The sequence below is a fragment of the Garra rufa genome, chromosome 23 (genome assembly GCF_049309525.1).
Source record: "Garra rufa chromosome 23, GarRuf1.0, whole genome shotgun sequence".
NCBI classification, from domain to species: Eukaryota; Metazoa; Chordata; class Actinopteri; order Cypriniformes; family Cyprinidae; genus Garra; species Garra rufa.
The window spans coordinates 3618595-3635699 of record NC_133383.1 but is presented as its reverse complement, the minus strand read 5'-3'; the positions used below and the strand labels follow the sequence as shown (position 1 = coordinate 3635699).

Genomic DNA, 17105 nt, shown 5'->3' with positions numbered 1-17105 from the left:
TTCAGCTTTATTCTCAAAACATTTCGACTTTATTTTCATAACATTTCAAATTTATTCTCAACATATTTAAACTTTTCTCGTAATTTTTACTATTGTCAAAACATTTCGATTTATTTCTCGAAACATTTCATATTTACTCATATTTTCAAACTTTGACGTTTGACTTTATTTTCTAAATATTTCAACTTTATTCTTGACTTTATTCTCAAAATATTTCGACTTTATTCTCAAAACATTTCGACTTTATTCTCGACATATTTAAACTTTATTCTCAAAATGTTTACTTTATTCTCAAAACATTCAGACTTTATTCTTGTAATTTCAACTTTATTCTCGAAACATTTTGACTTTATTCTCATAATTTCGACGTGGTACTAAAACGCTGTTGTAAATAATGTTACCTGAGATTATCGTTAATTATTGTTGAATCCAGGCATCTGCTGAACAGCACAGTGCCTTTTGTGTTTTTGTAACCTACTTAAAATTTCCCTTTACCTTTAGAGAACCAATTATAAGAAGTTAATTCTACATACTAATAGCAACCGCGCTCAAAATCTTGATTGGTTGACTCAGCTGTCCATCACACTGAGCAGACGAATCATACTACTGCATAGCCTTATCTAATTAATATTAATTATGCAACTTTTACGTTGCTTGGCAACCTTCCCCGAGCGTCTCCTGCTTACCTAATTTATATTCATGAGCTAAACCAGCGTCTGCTGTCAGCAAATCAGTAGTCGAGCGTTACGGTGCGTCATTAATATTCATGAGCCGAACTCCTCACAGTAGGAAGCGGTTTGTAAACAAACGTCGCTGCAAGCAAAGCTGTTAAAGGGCTAGCTAGAGTGGGCAGTGAACATATCGCAGAGGTGCTTTTCACACTTCTTAACACTTTATCAGTAAGTTAGGCACTTTATCCGGGTGGACAGGAACTCCTGCGATGGTCGAGGTGTTTTCAGGCCGAACTCTGGTGAATAAAGAAGGCGATCTGGTGGATCCAGAAGAGGCTCTCAGGAATAAAGTGGTGGGGCTGTATTTCTCGGCTGGATGGTGTCCTCCGTGTCGAGACTTCACCCCGCTGTTGTGTGATTTCTACACAGAGCTGGTGGAGGAGACTGAGCCTCCTGCCCAGTTTGAGATCGTCTTCATATCCTCGGATAAATCCACAGAAGACATGGTGGAGTATTATCATGACATGCACGGGGACTGGCTGGCTCTGCCCTGGACGGATCCCTATAAACAGTAAGTTGCCTTCATTGCGTCTGGATGCATGCATGAGTTATTGTGCACGAACCTCAGATGTGCATCTGCCACAGTAACCTTTCAGTCTGTCCCTGGTAATAGGTTTAATGCACACACACACTTGGAGGATTATGTTATAAATAGACAGTCTGTGTAGTTTCACTGCGTGTGTGTGCCATTTTATTGCATTAATTAGGTTATGGTGATATGGGAATAAAGTCATGGAAATTTCTATAGCATATAAAAAAATTGCTCTAATTATGCTTACGCCTAAAATATGTTATGCATTTCTCCGTAAAATAATTTTAGAATTATTTATAACATTTAAGCCTCCCTAGTTGAAATTCATAGGGCAAACGGTGTTGAACTTCAACTCATTTTATAAGCAGCTTTTAAGATTTAATATAGAAATTGAAAGACTACATAGTACTTGCATTAATCAGTCTATCCATGTATAGGCATTATGTATAAAATAAAATGCTATTGCTTCATAATGTCAGTCAATATAAGTTAAACATTGAAATGTTATTCTATTTTGAAAAACAGCATGAAAAAACATGGCTTTGTTATTTTAATTTTTAATTTTTGCTTTTTTGTTTGCATTTGCAATTTCTGGTCAAAATTGTAGTTATTTGTATTGCTTTTTAATTGTATTTAGATTATTTTGTACTGTATTTTACTTTTTTATTGCGTTATTGTTATTCAGTTATTTCTGTCTTTCCATTAATATAATTTTTATTCACATTAATATATTATTCATGTTAAATTATATATGATCAATATAAATGAGAAAAAAAACGGCATGGAAAACCTGGCTTTATTTTTATTGTTTTATATTCAAATTATTATTAAAATAATTTAATCTTTATCAGAATTGATAATTTTTATGCAATATTTAAATTATGAAAATTAATCTTTGAAATCACAGGAATAAATTACATTTTAAAATATATTCAAACAGCAAAACAGTTATTTTAATAGTAAAAATATTTCACAATTTTCCAGTTTTTTGCTGTACTTTGTATCAAATAAATGCGGGCTTTGTGAGCTCATGTGTTTGTGATCCTGACTCATGTTTGTCATTGTGTTTTCTCATGTTTCCCCAGCGAGCTGAAGAAGAGATTCAACATCACAGCCGTACCGAAGCTGGTCATCGTGAAGGAGAACGGTCAGGTGATCACAGACAAAGGCCGAAAGCAGATCCGAGACCAGGGTTTGGCGTGTTTCCGGAGCTGGTTAGAGGTGGCTGAGATCTTCCAGAACTTTAAAGGCTGAGAATCACATACAGAAGCTTCCACCGAATTCACAAGGGCTGCAAAAAAAACAACGTTTTATCTGTAGAATCGAGACATTCTTATGCAATTGTGTGCAAGAGCTTTAAACGTGTCTTTTCAGGTCAACAACCCACGCAGATAGTCAAAAGTTACTTTATTGTGGTTCTTAAATAATGTGGTAGCGAGCGGATGTCCAAACTTTTGACAGGTAGTGTATTTAAAGAAATAGTTCACCAATTTGCTGAAAATGTCTTCATTTTCAGGCTATCCAAGATATAGATGAGTTTGTTTCTAAATCAGATTTGGAGAAATGTAGTATTTCATCACTTGCTCACCAACGGATGTAAATGGGTGCCGTCAGAATGAGAGTCCAAAAATCTGATAAAAGCATCCACAAGTAATCCACCCCACTCCGGTCCATTAGTTAGCATCTTGAGAAGACAGCTGTGATGTTTTTATCAGCTGTTTGGACTGTCATTCTGACGGCACCCATTCACATCCATTGGCGAGCAATTGATCGAATGTTTGTCCTGTGAACGTTAATATTCAAATTATTATTAAAGTAATTTAATATTTATCAGAAATAATACAATTTATAATGCAATATTTAAAGATGCATTAAATATTATTAAAATAATTCAAATATTTAAAATAATAATTAAATATTTATCAGAATTAATGTTTTGTTGTTTGTCCTGTGAACAGTGATATTTAAATTATTTTTTAGGATTTATTTTTGGCAATATTTAAATTAACATCTTGAGAAGACAACAGTGATGTTTTTATCAGCTGTTTGGACTCATTCTGACGGCACCCATTTACATCCATTGGCGAGCAATTAATCAAATGTTTGTCCTGTGAACATTAATATTCAAATTATTATTAAAGTAATTTAATATTTATCAGAAATAATACAATTTTTAATGCAACATTTAAAGATGCATTAAATATTATTGGAATAATTTAAATATTTGAAATAATAATTGAGTATTTATCAGGATAAATGTTTTTTTGTTTGTCCTGTGAACAGTGATATTTAAATAATTTTTTAGGATTTATTTTTGGCAATATTTAAATAATTAACATCTTGAGAAGACAACAGTGATGTTTTTATCAGCTGTTTGGACTCATTCTGACGGCACCCATTCACATCCATTGGCGAGCAATTAATCAAATGTTTGTCCTGTGAACATTAATATTCAAATTATTATTAAAGTAGTTTAATATTTATCAGAAATAATTTTAATGCAATATTTAAAGATGCATTAAATATTATTGAAATAATTCAAATATTTGAAATAATAATTGAATTTTTATCATAATTAATGTTTTGTTGTTTGTCCTGTGAACAGTGATATTTAAATTATTTTTTAGGATTTATTTTTGGCAATATTTAAATAATCAACATCTTGAGAAGACAACAGTGATGTTTTTATCAGCTGTTTGGACTGTCATTCTGACGGCACCCATTCACATCCATTGGCGAGCAATTGATTGAATGTTTGTCCTGTGAACATTAATATTCAAATTATTATTAAAGTAATTTAATATTTATCAGAAATAATTTTAATGCAATATTTAAAGATGCATTAAATATTATTGAAATAATTCAAATATTTGAAATAATAATTGAATATTTATCAGAATTAATGTTTTGTTGTTTGTCCTGTGAACAGTGATATTTAAATTATTTTTTAGGATTATTTAATATTTAAACAATCAACATTTTGAGAAGACAACAGTGATTTTTTTATCAGCAGTTTGAACTGTCATTCTGACGGCACCCATTCACATCCATTGGCGAGCAATTGTTTAAATGACGCATTTCTCCAAATCTGACTAAGTTTTTACTCAATTTTCATGTTTTCCAAATGCTTTTGCTACTTATTTTTTGTACGGCTGCTTTTTGTAAGAATCTATTTCTATAAATGTTTTTCTGGTTGATATATGAATCTATGCATATTCTCTCATGTTACTTGAAGAACAGCAGGTGTTTACTAGTTCTGTTGTTATGGTACATCTAAACGCTTCCTATTCCTCCGTGTCTCGTTAAAATTCACAGATCGTCCTCCGAGAGTGTTTTTCCACAGCACTCAGTTCCCCGTCCGTATCTGTTTTGCTTTCAGTTGCAAAACACGCGCCGAACCCATTCCTTCAGTTTGTCAACACCGTCGTGACTAATGAGGGAATATTGTGCAAAGAAATGAGCTGTGGGATTATGATGCTCATATCTCAACTTTACTACGACCATCTCTGACTAAGCGTTTGAATTAAGATACAACATTAGGCTGAGACAAACTGTAATAAAACTAGTAATATAATGAATAATAATGAATTATACCTGTGTTTATTCATCTTATAAGACCAGGAAATATTTATAAAGAGGTGCCCTATAAAAATGAATATTTATCAGAATAAATTTGTCATTTGTCCTGTGCGCATTACTACTCAAATTATTATTAAAAGAATAATTTAAATATTTATTAGAATGTTTTGTCTTTTGTCCTGTGAATATTAATATTCCAATTTTTTATATTTAAAAGCTATTTAATATTTATCGGAATTAATAATTTTTTAATGCAATATTTAAATAATAATTGAATATTTATCAGAATGTTTTGTCTTTTTGTCCTGTGAACATTAAATTATTATTTATTAATTTTTTTAATATTAATGTTTATTAGAATACGATTTTTGATGAGGTGCCCTATTAAAATTGTATATATTTATCAGAAATAATGTTTTGTTGTTTGTCCTGTGAGCATTACTATTCAAATTATTATTAAAATAGTAATTTAATATTTGTCCTGTGAATATTCAAATTATTATTAAATAATAATTAAATTTTTATTAGAATATGGTTTTTGATGAGGTGCCCTATTAAAATTTTTATTTATCAGAATTAATGTTTTGTTGTTTGTCCTGTGAACATTACTATTATAATTATTATTATTAAATAATATTATTAAAAGCTATTTAATATTTATTAAATTTAATCAAAAATGTATGCAGTATTTAAATATTTTTACATAATTTAGTATTTATTAAAATGTTTTGTCTTTTGTCCTGTGAATATTAAAATTATTATTAAAATAATAATTTAATATTTATCAGAATTAATAAAAATTTGATGCAATATAATTCTATTTCAATATTTATTAGTTTTGTCTTTTGTCCTGTAAATATTAATATTCAAATTATTATTAAAATAATAATTTTATATTTATCAGAATCAATACAATTTTGATGCAATATTTAAATGATTAATATTCAAATTATCATTAAAATAATAATTTATTAAAATAATAATTTAATCATTATTAAAACAATTGATACAATTTAAATGCATTCAAAGCTAATGTTTTGTCATTCGTCCTGTGAACATTAATGTTCAAATGATTAATAAAGTAATTTATTATTTATCAGAATAATTTTTTGATAAATATTATTAATATTTAAAATATTATTGAAATAAAAAATAATTATAATAAACTTTTGTCAAATACAGAACAAATAACTACAATAATTTAATATTTATCCGAATTAATGTTTTGTAATTTGTCCTATGAACATTAATACTTAAATAATTTAATATTCATCACAATAGTTTTGCCAATTAAATTATTATTTAATACTAAATTGTTTTAAAGTTTTTTTGTCAAATACAAATATTTAAATATTTAAATTATTATTAAAATAATCTTTTTAAAAATAAAATCAACTTCATTTTTGAATACAGAAGCAATATTTAAGTAATTATTAAAACAATGTTTTTAAGTCAACTTTCTTAAAAACAGAACAAACAGTTAAAAACGTTTTTTTCTTAAAATAAGAAAATAAAAATCAACAATTGATATATTAGTTGTATATTAATATATTTAAAAATGTATATTTATCACAATAGTTTTGTCATTTAAATTATTAAATACTAAATTATGTTTAAAAACAATGTAAAATACAAATATTTAAATAATTATTAAAACAATATTTTTAAATAGAATCAACTTTCTTAAAAACAGAACAATTTTATATATATTTTTTCTTAAAATAAGAAAATAAAAATCTACTTTTGTCAAATACAGAACAAACGACTATTTCTTATCAGAATTAATGTTTTGTCATTTGCCCTCTAAACGTTAATTAATAATTTAATATTTATCACAATAGTTTTGTCATTTTAATTATTATTAAATACTAAATTGTTTAAAAAAATTGTCAAATACAAATATTTAAATATTTAAATTATTATTAAAATAGAATCAACTTTGTTAAAAACAGAACAAACATTTAAAAAACGTTTTTCTTATAAAAAAATCAACTTTTATGTTAAATACAGAAATAACTAAAATAATTTATTTATCAGAATTAATGTTTCTCCTGTGAACATTAATATTTAAATTATTACTGAAATAATAATTTAATACTTATGAGAATTAATGTTTTGTAATTTGTCCTAATATTTATCAGAATATTTTTGTTATTTAAATTATTATTAAATACTAAATTGTTTAAAAAAATGTCAAGTACAAATATTTAAATATTTAAATTATTATTAAAATAATAAAAACAATGTTTTTTAAAAATAGAATCAACTTTTTTAAAAACAGAACATACGTTTTAAATATTTTTCTTAAAATAAAAAATAAAAATCAACTTTACAACAGAACAAATAACTCAAGTAATTAAATATTTATCAGAAATAATATTTTGTCATTTGTCCTGTGAACATTAATATTTAGGTTATTACAGAATCAAATATTTAAATATTTGAATAATTTTTAAAACAATGTTTTTTTAAAAAATAGAATCATCTTTCTTAAAAACAGAAGATATTTAAAAAATTCTTAAAATTAAAATAAAAATTAATAAAAAAAAAGTTGTCAAATGCAGAACAAATAACTAACATAATTAAATATTTATCAGAATTAATGTTTTGTCATTTGTCCTGTGAACATTAATAATTGAATATTTATCACAATAGTTTTGTCATTTAGATTATTATTAAATACTAAATTATGTTTTAAAAAATTGAAATATTTAAATTATTATTAAATAATCTTTTTTCAAAACAAAATACAGAAGCAATATTTAAATATTTGAATAATTATCAAAACAATGTTTTTTATGAAAATAGACTCAGCTTTCTCAAATACAAACAAATATTTAAATTATTATTAAAATAATATTTTTAAAAATAAAATCAACTTCACTGTCGCATACAGGTGCAATATTTAAATAATTATTAAAACGATGTTTTAAAAAAAAAGATTAATGATAATTAAATATTTATCAGAATTAATGTTTTGTCATTTGTCCTGTGAACATTATTTAATACTTATCACAACAGTTTTGCCATTTAAATTATTAAATACCAAGTTGTTTTAAATTATTTGTCCAATACAAACATTTAAATATTTAAATTATTATAAAAAATTATAAAATCAACTTCACTGTCAAATACAGAAGCAATATTTAAATAATTATTTAAACAATGTTTTTCATTCAGAATCAACTTTCTTAAAAACAGAACAAACATTTTAAATATTTTTTTCTTAAAATAAAAAAAAATGTAATCAACTTATGTCAAATACAGAACAAATAACTAAAATAATTAAATATTTATCAGAAATAATATTCAGAATAGAATAGTTCTGTCATTTAAGTTATTAAATACTAAATTGTTTTAAGAAAATTGTCAAACACAAACAAATATTTAAATTATTATTAAAATAATCTTTTAAAAAATAAAATCAACTTCATTGTCGAATACAGAAGCAATATTTAAATATTTTATGAAAATAGACTCAGCTTTCTTAAAAACAAATAAACATTTTAAATATTATTTTTCTTAAAATAAAAAAAATAAAAATCAACTTATGTCAAATACGGAACAAATTACTAAAATAATTAAATATTTATCAGAATAGTTTTGTAATTTAAATTATTATTAAATACCAATAAAATTGCCATTAAAATAATTTTTTTAAATAAATCAACTGTCGAATACAGAATCAATATTTAAATAATTATTTAAACAATGTTTTTTAATAGAATCAACTTTCTTAAAAACAGAACAAGCATTTACATTTTTTTCTCAAAATACAAAAAATACAGAACAAATAATTAAAATAATTTAATATTTATCAGAATAGTTTTGTAATTTAAATTGTTATTAAATACTAAGAATATTTTTCAAAAACAAACAAATATTTAAATATTTAAATTGGCATTAAAATAATTTTTTTAAATAAAACAACTGTCGAATACAGAAGCAATATTTAAATAATTATTTAAACAATGTTTTTTTTAATAGAATCAACTTTCTTAAAAACAGAACAAGCATTTACATTTTTTTTTCTCAAAATACAATAAAATACAGAACAAATAATTAAAATAATTTAATATTTATCAGAATAGTTTTGTAATTTAAATTGTTATTAAATACTAAGAATATTTTTCAAAAACAAACAAATATTTAAATTGGCATTAAAATATTTTTTTTAAATAAATCAACTGTCGAATACAGAAGCAATATTTAAATATTTAAATAATTATTTAAACAATGTTTTTTTAATAGAATCAACTTTCTTAAAAACAGAACAAGCATTTACATTTTTTTCTCAAAATACAAAAAATACAGAACAAATAATTAAAATAATTAAATATTTATCAGAATAGTTTTGTAATTTAAATTGTTATTAAATACTAAGAATTTTTTTCAAATACAAACAAATATTTAAATATTTAAATTGGCATTAAAATATTTTTTTAAATAAATCAACAGTCGAATACAGAAGCAATATTTAAATATTTAAATAATTATTTAAACAACGTTTTTTTAATAGAATCAACTTTCTTAAAAACAGAACAAGCATTTACATTTTTTTTTTCTCAAAATACAAAAAAATACAGAACAAATAATTAAAATAATTAAATATTTATCAGAATTAATGTTTAATCATTTGTCTGTTGGTTTTTCTTTGAGTTCATTGGGTCTCCAGGGCGAATTTTGAGTCTGCTTGCCATTAATTTTAATAAAATATCAAATGTTTTCAAATGAAATTTATCACATCACAAATTTCACGTCCTGCCACATCCCTCGGCCCAAATGAATCATTTCCCAGTTTTATTTGCCATCACAAACAGGTTTCTGGGAGAACGGTTAGATCATTTCGGTTCGAAACTATACAGTGAGACCATAAGAGGAGTCATCCACAGCTTTTATGACAGAAACTGACCTCGCAGTGAGAGAAACACACCCTGATCATAAAAACTGAGCAGATAAGAGGGTCTAAAGGACGCGAGCGGGACTCAAGCTGAGTTAATCGGGAAGAACGAGCAGCTGCTGGAGCTTCGCCGGACCAAACCCAGTCTAAACTTAACAATATCCACCATGAGGAGATCAACTATGTATGTTCTGCTGGTCATTCTGGGATTCGGAGGAGTTTTTGCTCAATCAATGGGTGAGTTTTGACAGACACCTTTATTTCAGTCATTTCCGGAGTTGTTATGCCTGCTTTCTTTACAGGAAGTGTCTGTTCTGGATTAAAAGTGTTGATAATATTGATAGTAGTTTGAATAGACATCCCTGTTGCTTTTTACAATATATGCACTGCAATTTAAAATGTTTGGACAGATGTTCAATCTGAAGAATGACAGAAAACATGTTTAAAAATAATTTATTGTAAAGTAATGCCTTTGATTTGTTTGTAAATATTTAATTTTATTTATTTTATTAGCCTAAATGACCGTTCTACGACAACCTTTGTCGAAAACCACACGTTTTACGATGACCTCTGTTTGAGGATGAAATGTGAACTTACTGAAAGGCCATCAGGAAGTGAAACCAAGTTAAATGCATTCACAGTGTACGCACATTTTGGTTTAATCTCACGCAAAATGTGCTAACAATTAGTAGTTTGCATCCTTAATGATAACTTTCTAAAATTTTAAATGATTGTTTTTAATATTTAAATATTTGAATTGATAAAATAGTTAGTTTGAAAAAATAAAATCAACGTTTGTCAAGTGCAGAACGAGTATTTAAATGTCAATTATTATTATTACGGAAAATATATTTGAATATTTAAATTATTATTAAAATAGTACTTTGTTTTTAAGACAAATACAGAACAAATATTTAAATATTAAAATTATTATTAAAATCTTTAAAAAAAAATTCAGCTTCATTGTCAAATATTTAAATTGTTATTAAAATAATATTTGTAAAAAAACAACACAGAACAAATATTTAAATATTAAAAGGATATTTTAATGGTAATTTAAATAAATTAACTTTATTGTTAAATACAGAACAAATATTTTAATATTTATTTTATTAAAATAATCTCTAAAAAAATAAAATCAACTTCATTGTCAAATACAGAACAATTGTTTAAATAATTATAATAATATTCATTTTTAAACTATTGTAAAATACAGAACAAATATTTAAATTATTATTAAAATTATGCAAATGTTTATTAAAAAAATTAAAACAACCTTAATGTCACAACAGAAAAATATTTTAATGATTACTAAAATAATATAAATGCATTTACTTTATTGTTAAATACATAATTGCAAAATAATAATAATTTATTTTAACAAATTAAATAAACTTTATTAAATACAGAACAAATATTTATTTAAATTATTAAAATAATTTAAAAAATCAACTTCATTGTCAAATACAGAACAAATGTTTAAATATTTAAATTATTATTAAAATTATGCAAATGTTTATAAAAAACGGAAAAATATTTAGATTATTATAAAAACAACTTTATATAAATATATATATATATATATATATATATATATATATATTTATTTATTTATTTAAAAAATTAAATCAACATTGTCAAATACAGAACAAAAATTTTAATTATAATTTAAAATAATATTTTAAAAAAACTTTTAAAATACTGCATATATTTCTTAAAACATCAACCTTATTGTCAAATACAGAAAAATGTTTAAATTATTATTAAAATCAACTATTATTCAATACATACAAAATAAATATTCAAATTATTAAAAAATAGTTTATTTAAAACATAAAATCAACTTTATCAAATACAGAACAAGTATTCAAATATTTAAATTATTATTAAAATAATAATGTTTTGAGGCAGAAGCCTACAGAAACTAAAAAAATCAGTGTGTCCAAAGTTATTTAACACCTTTTAATGAGATAACGAGTCATTTTTGTCTGTTTTTCAGGCTCCCAGTGCTCAGAGCCCAAAGATGCAGGAAAAGGAAAGGCAAAGATCTTGAAATATTTCTATGACCCAGAGTCAGAGGCCTGTGTCCCTTTCTTCTATAACGGCGAAGGCGGGAACAGCAACCAATTCGACACCGACAGAGACTGCGTCAAAGCATGTTCACCGAAAGCAGCCGAGCTCTACCCAGATAACGGTAAATCAGTTAACAAATATATACCGTATTTGTTGATTCGACATCAACAAAAATTATGTTTCATCCTCTTTCCTTCATGTTTGTCAGATGCGGTCTGTTCTCTGCCGAAGGACGAAGGCGACTGTCTTGCCACTATTCCCAGGTTTTATTACGACAGTGAAGAGAAGATGTGCCGTATGTTCCTCTACAGGGGATGTCGTGGAAACGGCAACCGTTTTGCTACTCAAGAGGATTGTCAGAAGATGTGTCTGGGTTAGTAGAAATCTCATTTTGCCATTTTTAATCCCTAATAGTTTGATTTCCACTCAACTCACACTCTCAGGAAAAAAGGTACAATGCTGTCACTGTTGCGGTATCCCAAGGTGCAAACACTGAAAAGTACATCTCAAAAAACCTTAAAGGTACTTTAAAAGTACATTTTAATGCCTCAAGTGTGCATAATACTATTAAAAAGTATATATTTAGTGCCTTTTTAAGGGAGTAATGCCCCAGTTTCAGTTTTTGTACCTTTTTTCCGCCACTCAACTCACACTCTCAGGAAAAAAGGTACAATGCTGTCACTGTTGCTGTATCCCAAGGTGCAAACACTAAAAGGTACATCTCAAAATACCTTAAAGGCACTGTAAAAGTACATTTTAATGCCTCAAGTGTGCATAATACTACCAAAAGTGCACATTTTAGTGCCTTTCGAAGGGAGTTACGCCACAGTCACTGTTTTTGTACCTTTTTTCTGCCACTCAACTTACTCTCAAGAAACTTTAAAAGTACATTATAATGCTTCAAATGTACATAATACTACAAAAAAAATTACATTTAGTGCCTATTGAATGGAGTAACGTCCCAGTGATAGTTTTTGTACCCTTTTTCTGCCACTCAACTCACTCTCAGAAAAAAAAGGTACAATGCTGTATCCCAAGGTGCAAACACTAAAAGGTACATCTCAAAATACCTTAAAGGTACTGTAAAAGTATATTTTAATGCCTCAAGTGTGCATAATACTACCAGTAGTGCACATTTTAGTGCCTTTCGAAGGGAGTTACGCCACAGTCACTGTTTTTCTACCTTTTTTCTGCCACTCAACTTACTCTCAAGATACTTTAAAAGTACATTATAATGCCTCAAATGTACATAATACTACAAAAAAAAAACATATAGTGCCTTTTGAATAGAGTAACGTCCCAGTGATAGGTTTAGTACCTTTTTTCTGCCACTCAACTCACTTTCAGAAAAAAAGGTACAATGCTGTCACTGTTGCTGTATCCCAAGGTGCAAACACTAAAAGGTACATCTCAAAATACCTTAAAGGTACTGTAAAAGTATATTTTAATGCCCCAAGTGTGCATAATACTACCAATAGTGCACATTTTAGTGCCTTTCGAAGGGAGTTACGCCACAGTCAGTTTTTGTACCTTTTTTCTGCCACTCAACTTAATCTCAAGATACTTTAAAAGTACATTATAATGCCTCAAATGTACATAATAATACTACAAAAAATATATATACATTTAGTGCCTTTTGAATAGAGTAACGTCCCAGTGATAGTTTTTGTACCTTTTTTCTGCCACTCAACTCTCAGGAAAAAAAGGTACAAAACTGTCACTGTTGCGGTATCCCAAAGTGCAAACTCTAAAAGGTACATCTTAAGGTACTGTAAAAGTACAATATAATGCCTCAAATGTACATAATACTACCTTTTTTATAGGGAGTAATGCTCCAGTGATAGTTTTTGTACCTTTTTTTTTTGCTACTCACCTCACACTCTCAGGAAAACAGGTACAATACTGTCACTGTTACCGTATCCCAAGCTGCAAGCGCTAAAAGGTACATCTCAAAATACCTTAAAGGTACTTTAAAAGTGCCTCAAGTGTACATAATACTACTGAAAGCGCATTGTAGTGCTTTTTTATGGGAGTAACGTCTCAGTGACAGTTGTTGTACCTTTCTTCCTCAGGTTAGTGCAGGTGTGTTAATAATCAAACCGCCAGTTTCACTGTAAGTTTATTAGTAAGTGTCTTTACAACAGTTTAAACTTCGGACATAAAACGAGGGGCATTTTCTTTGTAGATAGCAAACAATTGGTGGTAAGTTATGAGTTAATAACTGATCTAGTTCTGTAAATTCCCACGTCTATCACAAGTGCAAGTGCTGAAACGAAGAAAACCTCATTTTAGATGTTAAATAAACAGAGAAACAGAGAGAAAAAGAGGAAGTCCTGAACATTAATGCTGTAAAAATATAATTAGACTGTAAATTGAGGCTTTTTTGAGTCAACTAATTGTGAAATTAATACTTATATTCAGAAAGAATGCATTAGACTGACTAAAAGTGGCAATAAAGACATTTTTATTGTTAAAAAAAATTATATTTCAAAGAAATAAAATCCTGATTATAATAATAAACATTTCTTTAGCAGCAAATTAGCATATTAGAATGATTTCTGAATTGTCATGTGACTGATTATTATTATAATAAACTTTATTGTCAAAACAGAACAAGTATTTAAATGATTAAATTATTATTAAAATAATATTTTTAAAAACTTTACTGTCAAATACAGAACAAATATTTAAATTACTATTAAAATAAAAAACAAACTTAACTGTCAAATACAGAACAAATACTTAAATTACTAATAAAATAATAATAAAAACATAAAATAAACTTAATTTTAATTAATAAAATAATTCAAATGTTGATTTAAAAAAAATCAACATTATTGTCAAATACAGAAAAAAACTATTTGAATTATTAAAATAATATACACTTATTTTTAAAATAGGATCAACCGTATTGTTAAATACATAAAAAATACAATTATTATTTAAAAAAAATATTAATTTTCAAAATATAAATACTGTTCTTTTGAATTTTCTATTCAGCAAAAAAATAAATAAATAAAAATCCTGATAATAATAAACATATCTTGGGCAGCAAATTGTGACTCTGATTATTAATAAAATAATAATAATAATAAAAAATTAATTCCACTTGATTGTCAAATAAAGAACAAATATTTAAAGATTTAATATGATTAATATTTAATGTTAATTTAAAATATGTAAATATTTAAATATATATTCAATTATTATTAAAGTAATATTTTTAAGTATTTAAATAATTATTAAATTAATACTTTTTTATGACTATCAAATACCGAACAAATGTTTTAAAATTTAAATTAGTATTAAAATAATCTTTAAAAACAATAAATCAACTTTATTGTCAAATACAGAATAAATATTTAAAATTTAAATTATTATATTTAAAAAAAATCATATCAACCTTATTGTAAAATATAGAAAAATATTTAAATTAATATAATATAATTGTATTTTGAAAATGAAATCAACTTTGTTAAATATATAAAAAATAATTAAAAAAAAAATAAAGTCAGCTTCGTTGTTAAATGCATAAAAAAGAGGCAGTCCTAAACATTACTGCTATAAAAATTAGACAGTAAATCAGGGGTTTTCTGAGTCAACTTGTGAAAATAAGGACTTGAGTATCTATAAAGAGCTTTAGGATACACCACAGCTCAATTATATATTTATCTAAATATTAATACTGTTATTTAGAAATGACGCATTATATTAACTTAAAAGTGACGGCAAAAAAAATACTGATAATACATTTTTCTTGAGCAACAAATCAACATATTAGAATGCTTTCTGAAGGATCATGTGACTTTGAAGACTGGAGTAATGATGCTAAAAATGCAGCTTTAATCACAGGAATAAATTACATTTTGAATTATATTCAAAAGGTAAACACTTATTTTAAACGTTAAAAATATATGATAATCTCTTTTAGGGTTTTTCAACAGCTTGTTTAGTGATTGAGTGTGTGTTCATCTGTTGTCCACTAGAGGTCAGTCCATGTTCTGACTGTATAAATGTATTTTTACAGCACGATCCGGACGGCTGCTGGGATCTGAAGAAATGCCGAGGCCTGATGAGAGTAGTGTTAATGCAGGTAAACTCACTAATTATTTATATTCATATTACATTTTAATCATTGCTTCTGTTGTGATTTGGAATAAAAGGTCTGCTGATGCTATAACTCCCCACGCTTCATCATGAATATGTTTAAAATGCATTAAAAAGAGTCCATAAACAGGTTTTCATCACGTGTGTTTCCTCTCTCAGGACTGATTGCGGGTGTTTTGGGTGGGATTGTGTTCGTTGGCGCTCTAATTTCTTTGATTGTGGTGTTAGTGCTCCGCAAGTAAGTGATTTGATGAGTCATTTTACTATGTTTAAATTAATCATTTTCCTTTTGAGAAAGTGTCTGAGATCTGTTTTTTTTCATTCCTAGGAAAAGCAAGAAAGGAGAACGAAAGCCGGTGCCGACATCTGATATCGAAATGAAATAGATCTTTATTCACAATGTGTCTGTACATACATCCTTAGTGCTTTTGTACCATTTATACTAGTCCTGTTTAAACAGTAAATGAAAAATAGAGTTTAATTGATAGATATTTCTAGTGACTATGATGTTTGTTTGTTTTTTTTTTATACAAGAGTCAGCTAAAAGCAATCCTATTTCGTTTTATATATGACCGCAGATATGCTTCAGTTTCACAGATGTACCTGATCATACTGTACTTGTGAAGAGGATTATGTAACAAAGAAATCATAGCCTGTTTTATATTGTTTTTTTTTTTTACAAAATTTGTTATTAATATAATAAATCAAGACTGAAAAATAATAAAGAACAAAAAAAGTTAATGTTTTTTGTTTGTTTTATAATATTAAAAAACAAAACTCGTAAAAAACTCACAATTTCAACTTTGGAACAATAGGGCCCCACAATCTTTTTCTTTTCTTTTTTTTCAGAAATTCTTGTGTTTTTAAAATTTTTCTGATAATCAAATCAAGGCATTAATCTTTTTTAATCAATTGAAAATTAAACCCTTTTATTTTTTGGCAAACAAACAGCGGTTCATTGTTCAAATTAATAGCTACATGGAAGAAAATAATTCTTCGGGCGAGAATTCAAAAACGGTCTTCGTGGCCCGTTTGGGACAGGGCGAGAATTCAAAAATAGTCTCCGTGGCCAGTTCGGGACAGGGCTAGAATTCAAAAATAGTCTCCGTGGCCAGTTCGGGACAGGGCTAGAATTCAAAAATAGTCTCCGTGGCCAGTTCGGGACAGGGTGAGAATTCAAAAA

At 26.5% G+C, this 17105-nt stretch overlaps 2 protein-coding genes across 2 annotated transcripts; both read left to right on the top strand.

The window, feature by feature from the left end:
- Positions 1-411: 411 nt before the first annotated feature.
- On the top strand, positions 412-4997 carry nxnl2 (nucleoredoxin like 2). The gene is made up of 2 exons (XM_073829837.1): positions 412-1242; positions 2349-4997. The coding sequence occupies exons 1-2, from the start codon at positions 941-943 to the stop codon at positions 2515-2517; spliced, it is 471 nt and encodes a 156-aa protein (XP_073685938.1). The 5' UTR covers positions 412-940; the 3' UTR covers positions 2518-4997.
- A 4583-nt stretch (positions 4998-9580) lies between these two features.
- On the top strand, positions 9581-16663 carry tfpil (tissue factor pathway inhibitor-like). Its single transcript, XM_073830076.1, has 6 exons — positions 9581-9979; positions 11742-11936; positions 12024-12188; positions 15843-15908; positions 16082-16160; positions 16251-16663. The coding sequence occupies exons 1-6, from the start codon at positions 9910-9912 to the stop codon at positions 16306-16308; spliced, it is 633 nt and encodes a 210-aa protein (XP_073686177.1). The 5' UTR covers positions 9581-9909; the 3' UTR covers positions 16309-16663.
- Positions 16664-17105: the final 442 nt, after the last annotated feature.

Coding starts and splice junctions, on each gene's coding strand:
- tfpil (XM_073830076.1), top strand. CDS start 9,910: ATGAGGAGATCAACTATGTATGTTCTGCTGGTCATTCTGGGATTCGGA. Junction 12,189..15,842: donor TTGTCAGAAGATGTGTCTGG/GTTAGTAGAAAT, acceptor GTATTTTTACAG/CACGATCCGGACGGCTGCTG. Junction 15,909..16,081: donor TGAGAGTAGTGTTAATGCAG/GTAAACTCACTA, acceptor TTCCTCTCTCAG/GACTGATTGCGGGTGTTTTG.
- nxnl2 (XM_073829837.1), top strand. CDS start 941: ATGGTCGAGGTGTTTTCAGGCCGAACTCTGGTGAATAAAGAAGGCGAT. Junction 1,243..2,348: donor TGGACGGATCCCTATAAACA/GTAAGTTGCCTT, acceptor ATGTTTCCCCAG/CGAGCTGAAGAAGAGATTCA.